The sequence below is a fragment of the Cetorhinus maximus genome, chromosome 29 (genome assembly GCF_964194155.1).
Source record: "Cetorhinus maximus chromosome 29, sCetMax3.hap1.1, whole genome shotgun sequence".
Taxonomy (NCBI): Eukaryota; Metazoa; Chordata; class Chondrichthyes; order Lamniformes; family Cetorhinidae; genus Cetorhinus; species Cetorhinus maximus.
Window position 1 is genome coordinate 23,396,739 of NC_135907.1, and position 21,033 is coordinate 23,417,771.

Sequence of the window (21,033 nt, forward strand, 5' to 3'; positions counted from 1 at the left end):
CCTCCAAGAAAGAGGTCACAATGATTCCCTTCTCTCACTCCCCTGCTCCCACAAAAAGTCGAACAGCCTGGCGACATTTATCTAATGGGAGTTTAGAGAGTGAATGTTCACTTGGGCAGGGTACAGGAAAATGTCTGAGGAAGAGGGAAGAGTTTTAGAAAGGAAGAAGAGTATTTATAAAAGTTTTTTGAAATCTACATCAATAAATTTTCATATACTGGAACACGTATTTAAAAACTTCCATGACCTGATTGTAAACTTCCAAATTACTGTTCCCTCCACTTGAAATGAATTCCCAGTTAGACTCGATAAAGTGAAGATTAAAAAAAGTCTATGACAAGGATAGAATTCATGACTTCACCATGAATGGTCCACAGCAAGCAGCGGAAACTCAACAGTAATATTCAAGATGCAAGTTCAGTATTAAAATCTTTTAAACCTTATTGGATTAATCTGCAGTGAGCTGAATGTTTTGAGCCTTCGATTTCCTCATGATCTGAACTCTCAACAGGATTTTCATGAGGGGGGGCAGGGGGGTGGTCACTGATGAGTGCGCAATGTCATTGAACACATTGCAGTTCAAAGAGCAAACATATTCCTCCCGCCCCTCTGCGCAGTGTTCAAACCACCACTCCTCCATCCCATCTCCGGAAGTTGCTCTGTATCCAGTTAGAGATGTGCAACGAAAGCTGCAGTCAGCTCACTTTGCTGTTTATCTTGCCTTCCTATGCTGCACATTTGTCTGTTGTTTGCTCCAGGGGATGTGTAAATAAGATTGGAAATCAATGTGGAAGGTCAAACTTCACCGCATCAGTGTGTGATGCCAAACACTGGTTTAACTAAAGGCTACAATACAGGAAAGCTGTCTATTAAAGATGAATCAACATGTATATTTTTATAATTTTCCAATTTTAAATTTAGGTTTTCAACATATGCAGTTTTTTATTTTCATGTCGTCCAGTGACCATATCTCACATGAATCACAATAGACTTTAATCTATTCAGCAAGTGTTATGTTTGGTTTTAACCAGTGTGTGTGTGTTTAACTAATTATTCATTTCACTTTTTATTATTTTGAAAATATCAAATAAATTACCAAGTTAAACTGCACTACAGCCACTTCAGGTGATTCTCAAAGGTAACTAGAAAGTAGATTTGGGAGAGTGGGCCTAAATGGAAGATTATTTGAGGAAAGAAAGAGGGCAGAAAAAAATTATATCCTGGAACCAGCTGTCACTCTGGGCCACTTCCCTTACGTGAGTTTTAATATTCCCCAGCTAGCTTGTTAAGACTGCATGCAGTAGGGTCAGCAGGCACTCCACCACAATGTGAGGCAACCCCAGGCACAGGTACAAGATTCAACAGATTCTAACCAGCCCAGCTGAATGCTGTTAATTGAAGGTTAAACTGGGGTGCAGCACTGATAGTGATGCACCAGTGATATTGCTGCTATTTGTGGATTTGACTGTTCAACACTCCTGGCTTAAGAAAGAGTGGTAGCAAGTGGCAGTGAAGGGAGATATCTTAAATAAAAGTCATCCCCAGTCACTAAAAAAAGCATTAAGGTTGTTCTCCAAATTCCTTTTGCAACATAAAATGAAACAGTAAGAATGTCAGTATGTCACAGATTCATATGTTTAGCATCTCATACTTGCTGCTCTTGCTGTTGTCGGACAGCGGCAGAGAGCTTCCGTTGGTTCTGCAGCACTTGCTGCTGCTGTTGCTGAATCAAGAGCTGGTAGGCCTGTGTAGGAAGGACAAGATGCCAGAGTGAATGGGGGCAACAAGTCACAGTGAATGAGACCACCAGATTCTTTTAACTGATTTTGCTTACTTTGTTTTAGGTTGTACACTTTACATTCTCATCAAGGTCAGACTCAGGAATTAGGTGGCATGAAACATTTTGCCTTTTGTTACATTCAACAAGCAATCTGGACATAAAATTCATCGCTCCTTGTATCTGCCACCCTCCAATGCAATTTGTACACTTGGGGATGTTTTGTAACACCATTGGATATGTGGAAGATCTAAACTTTGAATAAGGTAAGACTGCTTCACCCAAAGCAGAAAAATCAAAATTACACTGAACCACAAATTGAATGCAGAGATGCTCTGCACAGCTTTGAAGATGTGCTGCAATCGCAGGAGAACCCTTTACCCTTCAGAATCTGCATCAGCATGCCATCGTTCTACATAAATGGTCCACGTCACACTATGAAGCCGAGCAGAAACGACACAGCCAACTGGCATTACAACATCATGGTGGAAGAACATTACTTACCAACTGGAGCTGTGGGAGTTGAGGAAGTTGACTGAGCATAGCTATTTGCTGAGGGGATAGTTGAGGACCAAGGCTAAATAGGGCTGGGTTCAGGGCGCCATTCGGAGTGGCATGCTTCAACATGGAGGCAGGAACCTACAATCAGAGCAAGGAATCCACATAGCACATTAATATATAAAACAGCAGTCATCAACACTCCAATTTTCTAACCTTAATCAGCAGTTCTGCATTCTCTCAACAATAGTTCTGCATTCACCTCAGAATTAGGACTGCTAATGTTCTCTGCTGATCAAGAGGCAAGGAGTACAGCAGTAATGAAAGTGACATGGATTAGCAGCATTTCTAACTCTCTGGTGGAATGTCTATTAATAATTGAGGGATGCCAATGCTGAAGAATGAAATTATTTCCCATTACACGAACTCAATGATACCATCAAGCATCCATTGTAAAGTCTAGCCCATTCGCCTGGGTTGGATTTGAATCTCTATTCAAGAGCTGGTCTATTACTCCCGAAATTCAAATACCCCCACTCTATCTTCCAAATAAATGTACAGCAAGAGTAGATAGAGAATGGAAAGGCTCTGTAGCTCAGAGGTGACTTAGTGTTACATACCTGAGGAGGGGGCAGGAATTGCGGAGGCACTTGAGCCCGAAGGTTAGGCTGGGATGAATTCATGGGTTGCACTTGAGGTGTATGCACACCCCTGGATTGTGCTGTGCTACCGCCAAATAAACCATGATTGCCATTCTATGAAAGAGAGAGGGAAACATTAAATCAATTAGATTGTCTGCCAGTGAACACTTTCATGCATCACTTAAATACTAATTCAATCAGGAAGGATGTCACCGCAGGATGCAGACATCAACACAATCTTTGCAACCAGCCTCTAAATCCAGTTCTTGTGCTGACATTTGCCCATCACCATGCTATTCTACTACCAAGCAGAGGAACAGCCTATAGCACAACCAAAGGTAGTCATAGAAGTAACAGAAGTTTGTTTTAACTGCAAGTCTCCTTTTTCCCAATCCCCAAGTGATGAAGCACTCCACTGTGGGTCTCAGATTCTCAGAGATTGAGTATCTGTGTTGACTCCACACTGGACTATCTAATTTTCCTGAGTGTTTTGATATTTGTTACCAGTGGTTGTCTACTTCCCACCTAAATGTCACAAGTAATTCAGCTTCAAAAGCGGCCTGCAGTTGATCCACGCATCAGTCTCACCTCTGTAGTGATAGCAATGCATTGATCACTTTGCTCCCCTTCCTTTCCAGTGGTGGATCTGTTCCACAATTGATGAGTGGAGTATACCATTTGGAAAGGTGGGGGCAATCCCAAAATGATGGACATTTTCCCTTATTGAGTGCTCCACTGTGACAAGGCTCTCTAACTGTTTATTTTTGTCATCCACTCCAGAGATGGGACCCTCTGTGATATGACCACTCTTCCCCTATTTGGAAAGGTAAACCTAAGAGGCTAATTTTTAACCTCTCAGGTTCTGAAGCCTCAGGGATCAGCCTGAGCTCTCATCTGTTCAGTGTTGTGCAATATTCTCTACTTAGGACATGAAATTGCTCCCACAACTATAACAGTCCCACCCACTTCCCGTTGTCTGTCCATCCTGTGAAAGGGCTGTAAGAAACAATATTTCATTCCACTATGTTATCTCTCAAAATGCCTTGGAGACAGAGTCTGAATTAGACTGTTTATCCATAGTATAAGTGGCCGTACTATGAAAAATCTGCAAATCCATCATTACATTTTACTGTCATCTCAGTGAAAGTACTTCTGGTGCAGCAACAGAGATGAGCTATTAAACAGTTGAGGAGAAGAATGCAGGCTTCAGAGCTGCACTCAAGAGCTCCTAAAAGTTCACAATTGTGAACTTTCATACAATGAGGTAACCCTTCTCAGCTCTGTTCAAGTGTGTCCACTCTAGGGGACGAGGGGAAAATAAGGGACAAATCTGCTGATCGCAAGACAAGTTCCTCACTCCCCTCGTTAAGCCTTCCTAACTGAAGTTGGTGTGTGAAGACCAAAAGAAAATAGAATAGTATTTACCCACCGAAAGGAAAAATGTATACTTTGCAGTATTAAAAAAACAATTGTTGCTAGCTCTAAAAATATAATTCTAGTTACTAGAAAATAGTTCATGGTGCAGTATAAGTTTATTTGGCATAATTTACAGTATACCAAATGTTTTTTAATACTGCAAATATTAGTGTTTTTTCCAATTAGTGATTTTGAAGTAGTCGACTTCATCCTTTTTCTCTTTATCATGATTAATGTTGCTGTAGTACAGAAGCATCACAACTGGTTCAGAGGAATAGAGAGAAACATATAACAACCAGAATTTAACTTGCGTAAAGGGGAAGAGAAGGTCAAGGTTTAAATTTGCTAATGATAAATAAATTATTGATAACCTTATTAATTAGTTCATTCCCTTTTCAGCACATAACAAAACCTAGGCATGAAAAGACACTTAGATTTGTTTGCTTAGAATGGAACTGATCGCACAATATCACAACATCCCAGTCAGAAGACACATTCAGAAAGCAGCCCTTACGTGTCTAGCGTTTAGATTTTGCATGTTAAGACCAGAGCCGATGCAGCCGAGGCTGGCGGTGGGTAGAGCAGTGCCCGAGGGAGACAGCTTGCAGCTCGGAGGAGGGGAGAAGGGCGAGTTAGGTGCCTCGTCAGACAGACACCCATCTTGATTGGAGAAAGGCAAAGTCAGCTGAAGGAGGGTTAGCCAATCAGCATGCAGTTGGGAAAACGGACAAGAAACAGCACAAAGATGAGTGTGGAAATGGCAGAAGGAAGAAACAAAAACGAGAAGAGAAAGCAGTTAGGCTCACACACACAGTTAGATATAATTAGTGCCTTAATCAAACTTTCACATACAAGCCCAGCTGGGTACAGAAAATACGTGGGCTACGGAGCTTTCTGCAGTGCTCGAGCAATTCATTCCACTGCAGGGTCCTTATTTTCCTGGTTGCTGCAAGAATCTAGAATCTAAAATTCCACAAAATTAACCTTTCCATATGCCATGCACTTTACCTCAGAGCTACATGTTAGTGCATTCATTGCTGCTATCTAAGATTTAGCAGACAGGCTGTAATGGAAACGGAACTACACAACCATCACATACACAATAGCCTTAGCTCATCTGCAGTATTTACACCAATGGAATTCAGTGCTGCCTGAACACAACAACTTTTACCAAGTCCAAAATCAGTTAGGGAAGGAATTAAGGCTTAAATTTGATGATCAAAAAACTTACTGATAACCTTAATAATTAGTATAATCCACTTATGATACATAAAAATGCAGGCAAAAAGACACTTAAGAATTGTTTGGTTCGAATGGATCAGATTGTAAACTCAATTTTAACAAGGGGTCAGGGAAATGGAAGGTGAGACTCTGAAAATATTCCACAGATGATCCATTTTTGGGCCAAATTTAGAATTAAATATGCAAAATAAAAAGTTTGGCAGTGGCAGATACAAGTTGCTTTCCATTAGCTGACCAGCCACTAACAAAAAAAATGAACCTAAGCTTACATTAAATGGAACAGAAAGAAATTCTGTCAGCTTGGCTCATAGGTAAATGCCTGCCTCCAAGTCAAGAGGGCTGTGGGCTCAAGTCCCACTCCATGACTTGAGTGATAACCTAGATTAACCACTAAAGTACCAACTGAGTGGCTGCATTACAAAAGTTGCTTCCCTTAGAATGTGATATATCTCTCTGTTCCAGTAAGGTTCAGGAAAATATTAAAGATCTATCGGAACAATTTGAAGAGTAGGAATTTTTTCTGGTCTCCTGGTCAATGTCTCTCCCTCAGCTACTTACTAGAAAGAACGAATAAAAGGCAAAATAAATTGCTACCTGACCAGCTGATTATTTCCAGCATATTTCAGATGGCTATCCCATTTTCAACCCCCTTTGCTTGCACCTTTATCCCTTTTGTCATTTATCCTTTCCTGCCTTCCAACCTATCACAGCCTTTCTCTTTTATTTTTTACTCCCCTTCCCCCACTTTGCTGTTCCTGTACTTGCTTAAAACTGATTACATCTAACATTTTCCAGTTCTGAAGCATTAACTGTTTTTCTCTCTCCACAGATGCTTTCTGACTTGTCGATTATTTCTAGCATTTAGCTATTAGAAACAGACATGGCCTTTTGTTCATTGCGGTTTGCAAGTCATTATTGTGTATAATATGGCTGCTTCTTTGGCCTACATTAAAAAAAAAGTCAATGCATTTCAAAGAAATGCTTTGGGATGTTTCTGAAAGAAGTGAGAAGCTACATAAATGCACATGTTTAAATATATAAATAACAGGCAGTAGGAAGCTTACTTTCTCAAAGTAGGGTCCACTGTCTGTGGTGGGCGAGTCTTTGGAATTTGGTGGCCGGAATCCTGATCGATCCTTCCTCATCATTCCATTGTAATCCATGTTCATTCCCCGTTTGTCAGATTCCAGCTTTTTGTCTGGTAGACCACCTAAAAAAGCCAGAAAAGACTGGTTTTAATGATGGACATCAACCCAGTTAAAGTGCACTTCCTCTCAAACACAGGCATGAGTATATATTTGAGTGTCTCTCTGTATACATTTGAGATGGTCACCAAGCTACTTATCTATTTACATCTACAGTCCAGGCAAAAGAAAGAAAATGTCAACTAAGGAGAGTTACTTGGTCGCTTGCACTTAGTGATGTGATATTATATCCTATGACTAGAAAGTCTCAGGCTCAATTCATGTTTTGCGCTGAATTAGATGGTCTCGGGCAGGACAGCTGTTGGGGTACAGAAATATTCTAGGCTGATTAGGGAAAAGCCATTAAGGTTTTCTGATCATGATGGCTATCCCATGACCCAGTTGGAAACTAGATGCACGTGGACATGGTAGCACAGAACAGGGAGGAGGAAATGGGGAGAGGAGAAAAGGTAAATCAGAGTGAGATACTTTGCTCTCCACAATCAAAATATTTAAAAGATTAGCAAGCTAGAGAAATCTCACAGAATCTCAAGTTTAACATCTCAGCTGAAGGGAAAGTTTGAGGTGTCATAGGGTGGTTTCAACTGTGCCCCGCTAAGAATCAACTTTCAGGAGTGGTGAGGAAAGAATTGCAAGGAAGATGTTATATGCATCAATGCTCAACCTCAGCATTGTTTGCATTGTTAACCATTGACTATTAGAATACAAGGGTGATTTAATAAAAATAGCAGCTTTAAAGCAAATCAGCTGCCTGAAATAACCCAACTTTATTCTGTTTAATACTCACCAACAGTTAAGTCCATCTTGTTACTAACACCATCTTCGGAAGACTCCCTCTGTGAACGGAACAAAAACTTGTAATAAACAATTAAAATAGCAAACTATTAAAATATGAATAAAATAAAATTTGGTGTTGCCAGTTTGTTACTATGGGCAAAATTTTTTGTCCCTTGGGCGGGCGCTCACCCGGCCCGAACTGGAGTGAAATAGTGTGCGATGACATCAGGTGAGCGCCAGTCTCGAACAACCCCCAGCGATGGAAATTCTACCGGATGAAAGCCTTCCCCCAGGAGCTAATTGCAACTGGACAACCTGGAAGTGCCTTAACAGACTTAGGGCTGGTGTAGGTCGTTCAAAGGTGTCACTAAGCAAATGGGGGTGTACAACCAACCCGACAACTTGTGAATGTGGAACTGAGCCACAGACTATGCAACATTTCCTGCAATGCCTATCGCTAGAGGAACTCTGCACTGTTGCAGATCTTGCCGAATTCAACAACAAGGTGCAAAAATGTTTCCAGTTCTGACTGTCCTTGGACATGATAAGAAGTCAAAAGCAGTATTTTCCTATATATTATGGCGGGAACAAGCCAAGCAGTGCTTCATAAGAAATCGCAATCTGAACAAAGTTATATATTGATACTCAAGAGACATAAAACACAGGAATAATAACTACACCCACCACAAAGTTTGTAGACTTCTACTTCTCTGTTCCTCTCCCCATGCTGGTATACAACTACTTCAATGCCATCTTTCATAGTTAACTTCCTGCTGAACACCGCCCCCCCACTGACTTAGGTTCTCAGTGTATTTGTTCTCATTTACCACCCTCCCACCTCGCCAAACTCCTAGGCTGAAAATTAAAATTAAAGATTACAATCTAATGTCAAACAAAATAAGCAGCACAATCATTTCAAAAGATCATTTATTTATTGTCTAAAACTATCGCCAAACAGAATACTGTCATGTTATTATTGCTCTTTGGGAATCAATACAGCACATCAGTAAGATAGAGCATTGCAGTAAACTTTGTTAAAAGGTGATAGATGATCTGTCTCAAGAGTAACTTGAGAAATAAATAAACAAATATGCTTAATGATTTTAGATCAAATAGATGTTATGATCTGTGAACCAACTGAAGAACTTGATGCAACAAACGCACCAAAATTGCAGCCCTTGTAATGATCAATGTCATCGCCAGGATTAATGTGTGTGTAATTTACAACATTAAACCTGCCTCTGACCAAGCCTCATTACCCTTAGCTACCTGTGACACAAAGGTGGAGTTTGGCTGTTGGATAAAACACACTGAGATGAACTGCAGTGTAAATCCTCACCATCAGTTTATTCTCATGTTTAGTTTACTTCACTTTTTAAAAAAAATAGCACAATTATTGACTTTTTTTTTATTATTCATTCATGGGATGTGGGCTTCACTGGCTGGGCCAGCATTTATTACCTATCCCTAGCTGTCCTTGAGAATGTGGTGGTGATTATTTTTATATTTACTGGATTGAGCATTTTGTACTGTGTAACAGTGGAATAAGGTTCTGGAGGGTACAGGTCTAATGTTGGTGGTGACAATAATAGTGGGAACAAATTGAGAGCGTTACACACAAAGTACACTACGTATTAAAGCCTGTGATTTCTTCTATTGTATATTGTTAGCAATGTAATAAATAACAAATAACACTAACAAGTTGGATAGGATTCTTGATTGACAAGGATGTCAAAGGGTATAGAGGGTAAACAGAAAAGTAGAGGCCACAATCAAATCAGCCATGATCTTATGAAATGGCAGAGCAGGTGCAAGGGGCCAAATGGCCTATTTCTGCTCTTACTTTGTAGCTTTATATGTAACACTAAGCATTATAACCAACTTGCCCCAATTTTTTGCAAAAGGGAATAAATGCATAGTGCGGTCTTATGTTCACAATTCTAATCAGGTCTAAATGATGGTTCAACTTACATTGCAATACATTTCAGTCTACTTTATGTCACAAGAGTACACCTTTTTGTCACGAGGCTCAAAGTAATAAGGTTAGTCAGCAGCAGGCTTAATGTGATAAATTTAAGCAGCAAATTAGGTACATCAGATCTCCAGCGTGTTCAGTAAAGCTGTTCTTACCAGTAATCCCATTTTGGAAAATTGCGTAGAGAGAGGATTTATCCATGTGTCATTGTTCCCACCTTTCATGGAGCCCTGGAGGTGAGATTCAGAATAAGCTCAGTTATGATGAAAATGTTAAGCTGCCTTTACTATTTCAGATGCTGACAGACCTACTGTGCCTTTCCAGCATTTGCTAAACTTTTTCAGATTTTTTTGATTAATAATTTTTAAAACATTATTTGTGCCTCTATTTCAGGACCAACCTATTCAACTGATTTAAACCCACGTGAACCACAACCCCTTCTCCCCATTCCACTGGATGGCATTGATAAACACTGAAAACTCAAGTTCTGGTTAATTTAATGGAGCTTTTCACAAAAAGGATGATTTCATGATTTGTTAAAATGTTTTTGTTCTCCCTCCCTTTTTCCTACCAGAAATAAAAAAGCCACTATAAAACCTGCAAATGGAAACATATTTGCTTGAAATGGCACTAATGAATGCTATCATAGGTGATAGCTGCACATTTGTACAAGTGCTCCTCTGCTATTGGCACCACATATCATGCTTTAGAACTGTTGTTGTGCAGCCCCAAGCATGCATGTGTTTTCCTTGATGAAGAGAGTGCTACCCACACCACTTAACATCACTAGAACTTAATGCCCAACAGCAGGGGGAAATGGCTTCAGCCAGGCTGCTTCTGAGGAGCAGTGTTAATCAACAAGTATTGTTAAATCACAAATAGCCTAACTCAAATACATCAAGAGGGTAAAAGAAGCATCAACATCAGGAGCTAGTAGCACTAGTAAAATATAAAGCAGAGTAGAGTCCCTTCCTACTCTATCCCAATAATATACTTCAGCCATGCTCTCAGGAAAGGTCCATGGTTGGAAATTAGAAGAATGGTAGGTGATTTAATTGATCTTAATTAAACTCTTGGAGTACATGACAGGGTGGATGCTGAGAGGCTGTTTCCCCTGATTGGAGAGTCTAGAATTAGGGGTCATGGTCTAAAGATAAGGGGTCAGCCATTTAATAGTGAGATAGGGAGGAATTTCTTTAGAGGCTTGTGAATCTTTGGAATTATCTACCCTGGAGAGCTGTGAATGCTCAGTTGTTGAGTACATTCAAGACAGAGACCGAGAGATTTTTGGGCACCGAGGATATCAAGGGATATAGGGATAGGGCAGGAATGTAAAGTTGACGTAGGTGATCGGTCATGATCAGTCAATGGCAGCTGAGGCAAGAGGGACTGCCTTGGCTTACTCATGATCATATTTCTTATGTTCACTGCAGCAGTGTGACATTCCTAGTTCTCCACAACAGTGATCCCTTTCTAATTGAGACAGGTGATCAATTTAGTGCCGATTAATGTGAACTACATGCCGTGTCATGTGTACAACCCACTACTTACTCTTGGATAGAAACTCCATGAAAAAACTCTAACAGGAGCACTCTTATTGCCAAGAGAGAGGGAATTGTCAAGTTCATTAGGTTGGGTTGCACTCGCACAGCTCCAGGTCCCAGAGGTGAAAGGACATGATGCCAGCTACTGCAATCCCTCGGTTCTCTTACCAGCTTAAACTGGAACAAAATCTAGATTAAAATCATGTTGTGATCCCAATAATGCACATTGTAACAATACTTCTGGAATGAACTAGCCTTAGTGACTTTAAAAAAACCCTGAGCCAGGGAAGGGAAAAGACTATCTAAATGACACCTTTTATATTTGCAGTTCTTTTCAAAGCTCTCAGTTTTCAGTACCATAAAAATTTCTACTGGTTGGATCACTGATAAAGATCCAAATTGTTCAGGAAAGCCAGCTACTGTTTTGCACTGCTGCTTGTGGCCAGTAATAAAAAGATGCATGAGACAATTCACGCATTTATAATCTTTATAATACAATGGAACAAATTTCAACAAAATACCTTTAACATGGTATAAGCGTGCAACAGAAACAAGTCGCCATAACTAGAATCCCACAACAGGAAACATGACTAATTCTACTGGAACCCCACCTTCTGAAAAAGCGCCGATATTACTCAGCAGCTGCTTCCGTTACTTAATGTTATTACTTCTATCTTCAGGCAACATTGTAATGTGAGCTGTCTAGGAAACTGAACAAGCATGTGATGTCTTTCCCCCTCAAAAATTATCATTCAGAATCCTCCCCCAAAAGAGACTGTAACAGACAGGTTTCCCGGCTGCAGATATAGAACGGAAAAACTGGGAACACTGAAAATCTGAAATACAAACAGGAATCCTGGAAGTACACAACAGGTCAGCACCTGAAGAAGAAAATTAGCCATGATTTCAGACATGAAGACCTGGGAGCTCTGAAGAAGAGTCCATACTTGAAATGCTAACCAATCTTTCTCTTGCAGATACCGATCGACCTGATATGCCTCCAGAATCTCCCATTATTTTTCTCTTGTCTACCTACCTCCTACTTGAAATCATTGAAATAACCAGAGGGCAAATTGGCGTGTTAGAAAAAGACACACAGAGAGGTCACCCCAGCCTCTGTCTAGATGCTGGACTTGAACCAGGCTTCCAGAAACTAGAGAAAGATAATTCACCATCATCTTAACCTTAGTAAGAATTTGCCATGCTTACCTTGTGAATTTTCTTCCCGCCTGAGGTCCAGTTAGATGAGTTGTAGGGTGAACTACTCTCCTGAGTTCCAGCACTGTTCCACAGGCCAATTGAACCATCATCTTCTTCCTCCCAGCTTGGGGGGCGGGTATTTGCCACAGCAGGTCGATCACCACCACCCCACCCATCCTGCATAGATTTTGAACCTGAAGAAAAGATTTTTTCAGCATGTTATTCCCCAAAATAAATCAAAAATAAAAAACCCTCAAAACTTACTACAGAAATACATCTCCCGGTCACTTAATTATCCAAGGTGATGAAGAGCTCCCTCCCAAACAGCACTGTGGGTGTATCTACACCACATGGACTGCAACAGTTCAAGGCAGCTGCTCACCACCACATTCTCAAGGGCAATTAGGGATGGGCAATAAAAACGCTGGTTAGGACGCCAAGTCCTGTGAAAGAATAAAAAAAAGCTGAGGTGTAGAACAAGGAGGTCTCGTATTGTTTCAAGAGTCCGAGCTGAGCCAGTTGTCATAAACATGTGTGGAGGAGGAAAGGAAAAAAATTGAGAAAATAAATTTCCTCACAGGTAATGATGAACTAACTGAAACCTTCTTTAATAAAATCAGTCAGCTAGGAGAGAGTTATACATATAAATGCAAATACAGCTAGAAAGTTGAAAAAATTGGTCAACAGTTCCTAAATACTAGGCTGGTTTCACTTTTAAAACGTGCAATTAAAATATTAAAAATATCCTTCATTCAGTTCTTTGATCTTCAGGTAAACAGAACGGCAGGTCATCAGAGATTTCCAGTCTCGTCAGTGATGTTAGTAGGTTACTCAAATCAAATCGACACTGAAAACCAGTTAACAGGTTGGATCCAGAAAACCAAATGAAAAATGATTAAGTTATGAATGGATAGGGAGGTAGTGTGTCACTTTTGAAAATCTCCAACTTAAAGACAGAAATAAACAGTTAGCAAGTTGTGTTTAGAAAGTATGCCTAATTTTCCAGTAGTCAAAATGACCTTCATTGCATTTGATAAATTTGACTAGGTTTCACTGGATTTTAAAATCATGCTTCTTTGAACCATTTCACATAAATGGTTGTTGTTCCATTAGTGGGGCTTCACGTATATGAAGTATATGTGATTCAGCTCTAATCTTTCAGTGTCATATTCAGATGATAGATATTTGTGTAGTTTAGATTCAATTTTCCACTGCCTAGCCAGTAAAATCCAACAGGAACATTATGTCATCACTTTTTGATGGAAAATCATGCTGCCCAGTAACAAGCCCCCTCAAAAAATAACACCAAGTAGAACACAGAAGTACGAAATATATCTATTCCTCCTCCCCTAGGGACTCAGACACAGTTCCATGTTTCCTGGAAGTCTTCTGGAAAAGTGGCTTGCTCAAGTGACCAGTCTAGATGGTGAAGCATCAGTAGACTATTTTATTATATAGAGTAACACAACCAAGCCCAATGCAATCCTGATCTAGTGCTCGTTCAAATGTGGAGGGCTCCAGGGGCAGCAATTTGTTTGCAATATTCAAAAACTCATTTGAAGGCAGCTTAAAGTTTGCAATTCATTAGTCCAATGAAAAGAAAAGAACCTCCTTCGATTGCTGATGGGAGTTCCTGCGTATTTATGCTCCGGATGCCAAGACAGGAGGTAAAAAAGAAAGATAATCCTCAATATTTCCCTGTTAATTCAGCAGATTTTTTTGGCATGTGAGAGGTTGCTACCTATTCTGATGGGGGTGCAGGTTGCTTCCTATTCTGATGGGGGTGCAGTGCTTTCCTCTGGCTGCCCATGACACTGTGGTGACTTGTCCTGTGCAACAAAGCAAGGAGAAGGGTCCTCCTGCAGTAGCACTGTGAATGTGTTTTACTTAACTAACAAGCGCTGACAGCCATGTCAGAGATGCTGGGTGGGAGGTATTCCTGAAATTTGAGAGAAATATTTTAAACAGGCGCACAGACTGCCCTGAAGTGAACTGCCTACATTAATTGGCAGAGGTGTACAATTTAATTCTCTATTCTTAGTTCTCTCAGTAGCTCCTATGAGCCTTGATAAAGGTCATCAGTATTCTTCATTTGAAGAAAAATACAATGGAGACAGCAGAACAAGACTTTCTATGCTTCTCTCCCTGTTATTTTCTGGTGCCATTTACATCTCTGCCAGTCCCATCTTTTGTTTAGACATATAATAATATAAATTTAATCACTCCTGACTTCCACCCTATTAGACCTTCCCCTTCGTTACCTTTCTCCTTCCCCTCACCTTTCCCTGTCTCTATATTAGCATGAAAGCTGTTCATCTGTATTGTGTTCCAGTTCTGATGAAAGATCATTGACCTGAACATTAACTTTGCTTTTCTCTCCATAGACGCTGCCTGATCTGCTAAGAATTTCCAGAATTTTCTGTTTTTATTTCAAATTTCCAGCATCGGTGGTATTTTGCTTTTTTGCCCCAGTATGTGGAAGCCCCAAGCTTGGTTGGTGTTCCATGATTTGATCTCAGCCAGGATATTAGTAAGAAAGCTGCAATCAGTCTCAGGCTGGGGGAGGAGAATACAAATCCTGAAAAGTTGTCCAGGTTTGCTCTCAATCATCAGCTTGGTGAATCCTGCTGGTAAAGTGTGTGGATATCAGGCAAGGACAGGTGGTGTCTTTACTGATATCCAATTGATAAATCTAAATTCATAGTTGAGGAACAGGCACTTATGCAAGCTACTGTCAGGAAGCAAGTGCCATTGGAGCCACATTCCAGAAATCAGTGCTGCACAGAGGGGAGAGAAATATGCTAGACAGGAAGCAACGGGAAGAACATGCATGGTAGAGGTTTAAATGCAACCCTGTCCCCATTTTCACTGGGTTTTGCTTGCTGTCTTATGTACTGCAGAATGCTGATATTCAGGAAACCCAAGCTGGGCAACCCCATGGGATCATGTTCCAATAGAATGAACCAGCAAGATTCAGTCTTGAGATGGTCACCATTGTTTAAAAAGAACTGCAGATAAACACACGTTAAACGAAAGATAGGATCTTTGCATTTAGCAAAGGCAGCCAAATTCAAGGGTTTTACATGTCTTTGAAGCTCAGTTATGAGCAATGCAGCAGGGGATGTCAGGTGACTGTAACTGAGAAAGCAAGCCATGTCAATAAAGATTATTTAAAAAATCTTCCTTAAACTAGTGAAGAGACCAGAAATATTTTCCATGGCATTTTGTTAAAACCCCAAGCAAATTGTCAGATGGCTCAGGCTTGATAGATTGAAATGTTCATGAAAAACATGTTCTTTGATTTAAAGTCCCAAAAGCAGGATCTTGTCTGTTGGTTATAGTCAACTAATGTAAAACAGCAACCTCCATAAAGAATCCAGAGATCCCTTTTCTAGTAAAGGGAATGCAGCCTGTAGGCACAAAGAAGCCTCTGTATGTGTGTGCAGCTCGGACTTCCTGCCATTAGTCTGTACCTACTGCCAACTTCTCTTGTAGGACAGTTAACTCAGTTTAAAGGGACATGGGGAGGGTGGGGAAAAGAGTCAGAAAAAAGTGCATCACTCAGACAGCAGCAATGGTTTACCCTTGCAGTTTCTCCAATCAGAGCACTGGACAGGACACACATGCAGGATTAACAAAATTTGACTGTCAGGAGATTAGGAGAGCTGCCCCCTCACTGCACCATGTGTGCAACAGTTGTAAAGGAAGCAGTTAACCAATCACGATGACCTCTTATAAAAAGCTGAAAAATTATCTATTTTAGATGGCAACTGAAGTGGATAAAGACAGAGACAACACATTAAATGGTCAAAGAGTGCAGGAATGATTTTGATTATACACAAGGATACTTTCGAAGAGTTTTATCTGTGATTGGGTGCTTCCATCAGTTTGGTAGATGTGGGCTCCAAATTAGGGGAAAATTCTGAAAATGGTCATGGATCTGAAACTCTAACTTTTGCTTCTCTCTCCTCAAACAAGTTGCCTGACCTGCTGAGTATTTCCAGCATTTTTTGTGTTGCTACTGCTGCACTGTTTCTACACTGGCAATAACAACAGCTTAAACAGAGGGCACGCAACACAAACAGTTAATGTTTTTTTTCTCCGGAAGGTTCTGACACATTTTGGAGTACCAGGCCAGAATGGATATCCTTCATACAACATCCTAAACAGAGATCTTTCTGACACACAATTCTCACACAAGGCATTTCCAAGTAAAGGCCATGGATTATGATGACAAGTTTTTCCTTCCATGGTCCAAGTGCACTGAGGCCAATCATGCTGCAGCAGCTGCTGCACTGGGAAAGACCCATTAACTCAGGACATGCCAGGGTTCAAACCTGGGATCCTCCTGGTCCATATGGTTCAATTTCACACTGGCTACTTCAGCAACTGTGTGTGTGTGTATGTGTGTGTGTGTGTGTGTGGGGCGGGGGGAGACGATGACTCAGTACATTGTGCCAGCAATCTCAATCCATTACACTGAAGCCGAACTAGATAATGTTGGTTCTGATTTAGAATTAAATTTAGTATCACAGTATCTTTCTCAGTTACCATGAGAAAATATTTAGACATTTAACTTTTATGTTAAAGAAAAAATGCTAACATTTGATGAGTTATGATTTTTCCCTTCTCTGAACTGGAATATGGTCCTATAGTTGTTGACAGCTCTCCAGTAACTGGATAAGGATCAGATGTGGGAACCCTGACCAAGCTTCCACTCCCCAGTCCAACTAGCATGTTCTAATCCTTGTTGGAATCAGTCAACTCCACAGAAACACCAGGAATTAAAACATGGAACCATATAGCTTAGTGCTACGTTCATCAGTGTGTTTATCCACAGGAATAAAGGAGGAATTGGTACTTTAGCGTTGTTAGAATAGTCGTTTGATAGTACAGAGCTTGAGTATTGCTGAAAAAAGACATGTTGCCAAAGCTTTTCATCTTGCACTTATCAGGACAATTCGCAAGAATACCAAATGTAAAGGGAACAACAATTTAGAACAACAATGAAAAGAGTGTGCTGATTGGTTGACAATGGACACCGATTGGTAGAGATTGGTTAACTGGTGCTTTCTCCATGGCTAAGCCTCTACCAATCAGTGCCAACCAATCAGCACTCTCTTGTCATGAAGTATAAATTGTTGTTCCCTTCACATTTGGTATTCTTGCAAATTGTCCTGATGAGTGCAAGACAAAAAGCTTCGGCAACATGTGTCTATTAGCATACTACAAGATCCAATAAGATCCAATCTTCCATAAATTAAAACTCCACTGAATTGATAACACATTATATTTTTACTTACTTATATAAAAATTTAGAACAATATACATACTACTGGGCATCTTACCAGAACTTGATGTGGAACCTCGTCCTGGAACCGCATTGGATGTATTTGGCTCCCGTGGCATCGGCCCACTTCCAGAGCTCTCGCTTTGGGAGTTCTTGTCCCACAGATTCACATTCTTATAGTTGTAGCTGTTGGGATCTCCCCAGGCTGAGGTGCCATCATCTATCTCCATCTTTCGGGAGATGGACTGCGGTGAAGGCTCTTCCCATCCTGTAGGTTCTTCCTCCTTTGGCACAATTGGGATGGGTGCAGGTGGCACAGGTGTTGAGCCCCAGCCAGGTCCTGATTGCCGGCTACCAGCAGGCGTAGTGCCCCAAGAGCCAGAGACATCTTGTTGCTTAGTCCAATTAGGAGTGGCTGTTTTTGATGGTTCACCCCACCCCTGGTGTCTTGTGGGGTCCTCCCACCCACTTCTCTGGTTTGAATTAGAATTACTGCCACTTCCCCAAGATCCTCCATCACCACGCCCACTATCGCCCCACCTCGAGTTCGAACTGTCCCAGCCACCCGCTTTTGGTTGTTCAGCTGGTTGCCCACTTCCATCGCCCCAACCATTATTGGGAGACCAACCTGGAGTTGGTTGCTGCCTTGCACCCCAACCAGGTTCCTTGATTCTAGGCCCATCATTCCATGATGGTGCCTTCTCTTCTGGTGTTCCACCTCCCCAACCTTGACTGTTCTTTGGGTCCACCCATCCACTTGGACTCTTAGACTCCACGTTTGAAGACTGCGGAGCATCTCCCCACCCAGAGGTGCAGTGACTGCTTTGACTGGGCCCTTCGCCCCAGCCCCCTGAGTTAGTGCTCTGAGTGGTGGTGCTCTCCCACCCTTCTGTTCCTCTATCAGTGCGCCTCTCATTCCTGGGCGACTCCTGAACATCCCACACTGTGTTCTGCTTTATCTGAGTTTGGCCCCACCCAGTGTTTGACAACACTCTAGGGTCCAGATCAGCCCTGCTTATTACAGATTGCAATACCTCCTCTTGATCAAGAGGATCAGTCTTGTTTAAGCGCCGTCCTCCTGGGTGGTTTTCAGAGCTTCCCCTTTTGTTGTTGCTTCGGCTACCAGAGTCACTCCCAGTGGAACTAGAGGCCTTTGCCCAGTTGGAATTTTGGGAGTTCTCTCCTTGGTTTTCTGGGAGGGGATTTACCCTGTGATTGTCCCATCCGCCTGTGCCACAGTTCTGTTCATTAGGAGGGCCACTCCATTCCCCTTCTGAGCGATTATCAGTCCCTGGCTGTTGACCCCACAAACCCTGAGCACCACCCGATGCTGTTCTGTTCCCTTTCCCCCAATTTTTTGCTTTGTTGGGGTCTTGTGCCTCAGAGTCCCACGATCCGCCATTATTGTCCCATGATTCAGTCCTTGATCTATTCACCAATAACTGTTTCATACCAGAGCTAGCTTTAGCTGCATCATCACCATTGCGTCCATTATTGCCATCAGCTCCTGTACCATTTTGTCCAGAAATTGTATCAGTTCCAGAAGACCCCCAAACTGTATTCCAAGTTCCCCCTGTTCCCCGGCCCTCCATAGTTCCTCTAATACTGCCTTCGGATGAGGCTTCAGTGCTCACAGGTTGATTCAATACCAAGGGGTTTCCCAAACCTATTCCCAAGGGCATGTTCCAGGTCCCATTCCCTGTCGTATCTGACACTCCCTTGTTTTGCAAAGAGTTCCCGGTGCTCTGTGAGCTTGCGTTCAAAGAGTTAGTGTCGCCATTATTTGGTCCATCAGTGTTAAGAGCTTGAGGCTGTTCTCCAACAGAAGCGTTCCATGTAACACCCGCATTTTCCGTTTTTGACTGTTTTGCCCAGGCGCTTGCAGAAGTACCGTCCTGATCCCTAGGGCTTTGACCTACTGCACTAAGTTGTGCACTGGAGCTCGAAACATCCGTCTCCAAAGTCCCTTTTCCAGAATTGCCCTCCTGGCCCAATACTGGCCAGGCCGATGGGTTGATGTTTGGGTTCAAGGTCAACCCAAGGCCAGCTCCATCAGGGCTGCTCAAGTTTTTCCAATTGTTAAGTCCGTCTTTGCTCTCCGAAGAGATGGAAGATGCGTGACTGGGTTTAGGCACAAGGCCCATGTTCCAGGCCCCCAATTTACATTCATTCTTTCCGCTCCCAGCAGCAAACTGGTTTGCAGCTCCTTTGCAGCTCCTGGCAGCGCCACTTCCTGGTGGCAGGCTCTTCTCGGAGCCAAGGTTTGAGGCACCTTCGTTGTCTACGTGTTCCGAAGCCGACTCAGAGTCTCTGCCTGTGATGCAAGGCCAAGCCTCCATATCAGACCCGTCTACGATTAACTTATCCCAGCCGTGGTTGAGGTCAGTGCTGGATGATCCAGAACCCCAAGCAGAATTTGCATAATTTGAACCAGCACCCCCAGGGTTTGCGTCTACAAAAAAAAAGTAAAATATGAATAACCATCAGCTTGTGGGGAGTTAAAAAAGTCAAATTAATTTATATTTGGAATAAGATTTTCAAAATCAATTTTCTCATCGACACTCAAACAACATCTAGTATTTCACCTTTAGCAATCTAAAGAGGAACAACAAATGTAAAATAAAAAATTTCCTATGGATGTAAAGTGACTTCAAAAAAGCACCAAGATTAATCTTTCAGCCTTTCAAAAGAAAACTATCATTTTAAAAACAGCGCAAGTTCTCTCAATGGGTGAATCAGACAAGGACATTGTCTCGTGCTACATTGAGCTATCCAGACCACATGACCACGAGTTGGGTCTTTTCCTTATGCAGTGTTAGCTGCACTCAGCCAGGGCAGCAATTGGGACAAGTTTGAGGCTGTTTGTAACAACATCCGAATCCATGTGAAGAAAACTTTTCAAGTTTCCCATTCTTAATTCTTAGCCAGCTTACTATTCAATGGCAACAAAAACAGAAAATGCTGGAAAAACTCAGCAGGTCTAGCAGAATCTGTGGAGAGAGAAACAGAGTTAACGTTTCGAGTCCGTATGACCCTTCTTCAGACCTGCTGAATTTTTCCAGCATTTTCTGTTTTTGTTTCAGATCTCCAGCATCTGCAGAATTTTGCTTTTATTTTACTATTCAGTGGCCTTTGCTGGAGAATGTGTGTTGGCTGAGGATAGGACAGGCTCGCTTGCAGAAGCCTCTGGGTCAAACAGCCTAACAGTGTTCAAGTGTCTATGAAACTACAAACCAATGAGAGGACCCCCACCTTCAGGAGAGAAGAAAGCCTGCAAGACTAGGGTGTACATTGTTTTCTGTAACCATTGCCATGAGATGAGTTAGCATTGCTTGGGCTTTGGAAGTTTTCTCCTGTGTACAGATAGCATCAGGTCTTCAGGAACAATTTTTCTCTAGAACCAGATTTTATCCTCAAATTGCAGTGAAGTTACTGATTTCCACACTTGCTGCATAAATCACAATCCCA

General features: G+C 41.6%; 1 protein-coding gene across 11 annotated transcripts in view; it reads right to left on the minus strand.

Moving 5' to 3' along the window:
- The window catches only part of tnrc6ba (trinucleotide repeat containing adaptor 6Ba), a 149,218-nt gene that overhangs the window by 11,710 nt on the left and 116,475 nt on the right, over positions 1–21,033 (minus strand). For all 11 annotated transcript variants that reach the window (XM_078531788.1, XM_078531789.1, XM_078531795.1 and 8 more), the window contains 8 exons: positions 17,624–20,017; positions 12,285–12,469; positions 9,687–9,761; positions 7,567–7,615; positions 6,639–6,784; positions 2,896–3,030; positions 2,282–2,416; positions 1,652–1,744 (listed from right to left, as the gene is read on the minus strand). In XM_078531788.1, coding sequence (XP_078387914.1) covers positions 1,652–1,744; positions 2,282–2,416; positions 2,896–3,030; positions 6,639–6,784; positions 7,567–7,615; positions 9,687–9,761; positions 12,285–12,469; positions 17,624–20,017 — 3,212 coding nt within the window. The remainder of the gene's footprint in view (positions 1–1,651; positions 1,745–2,281; positions 2,417–2,895; positions 3,031–6,638; positions 6,785–7,566; positions 7,616–9,686; positions 9,762–12,284; positions 12,470–17,623; positions 20,018–21,033) is intronic.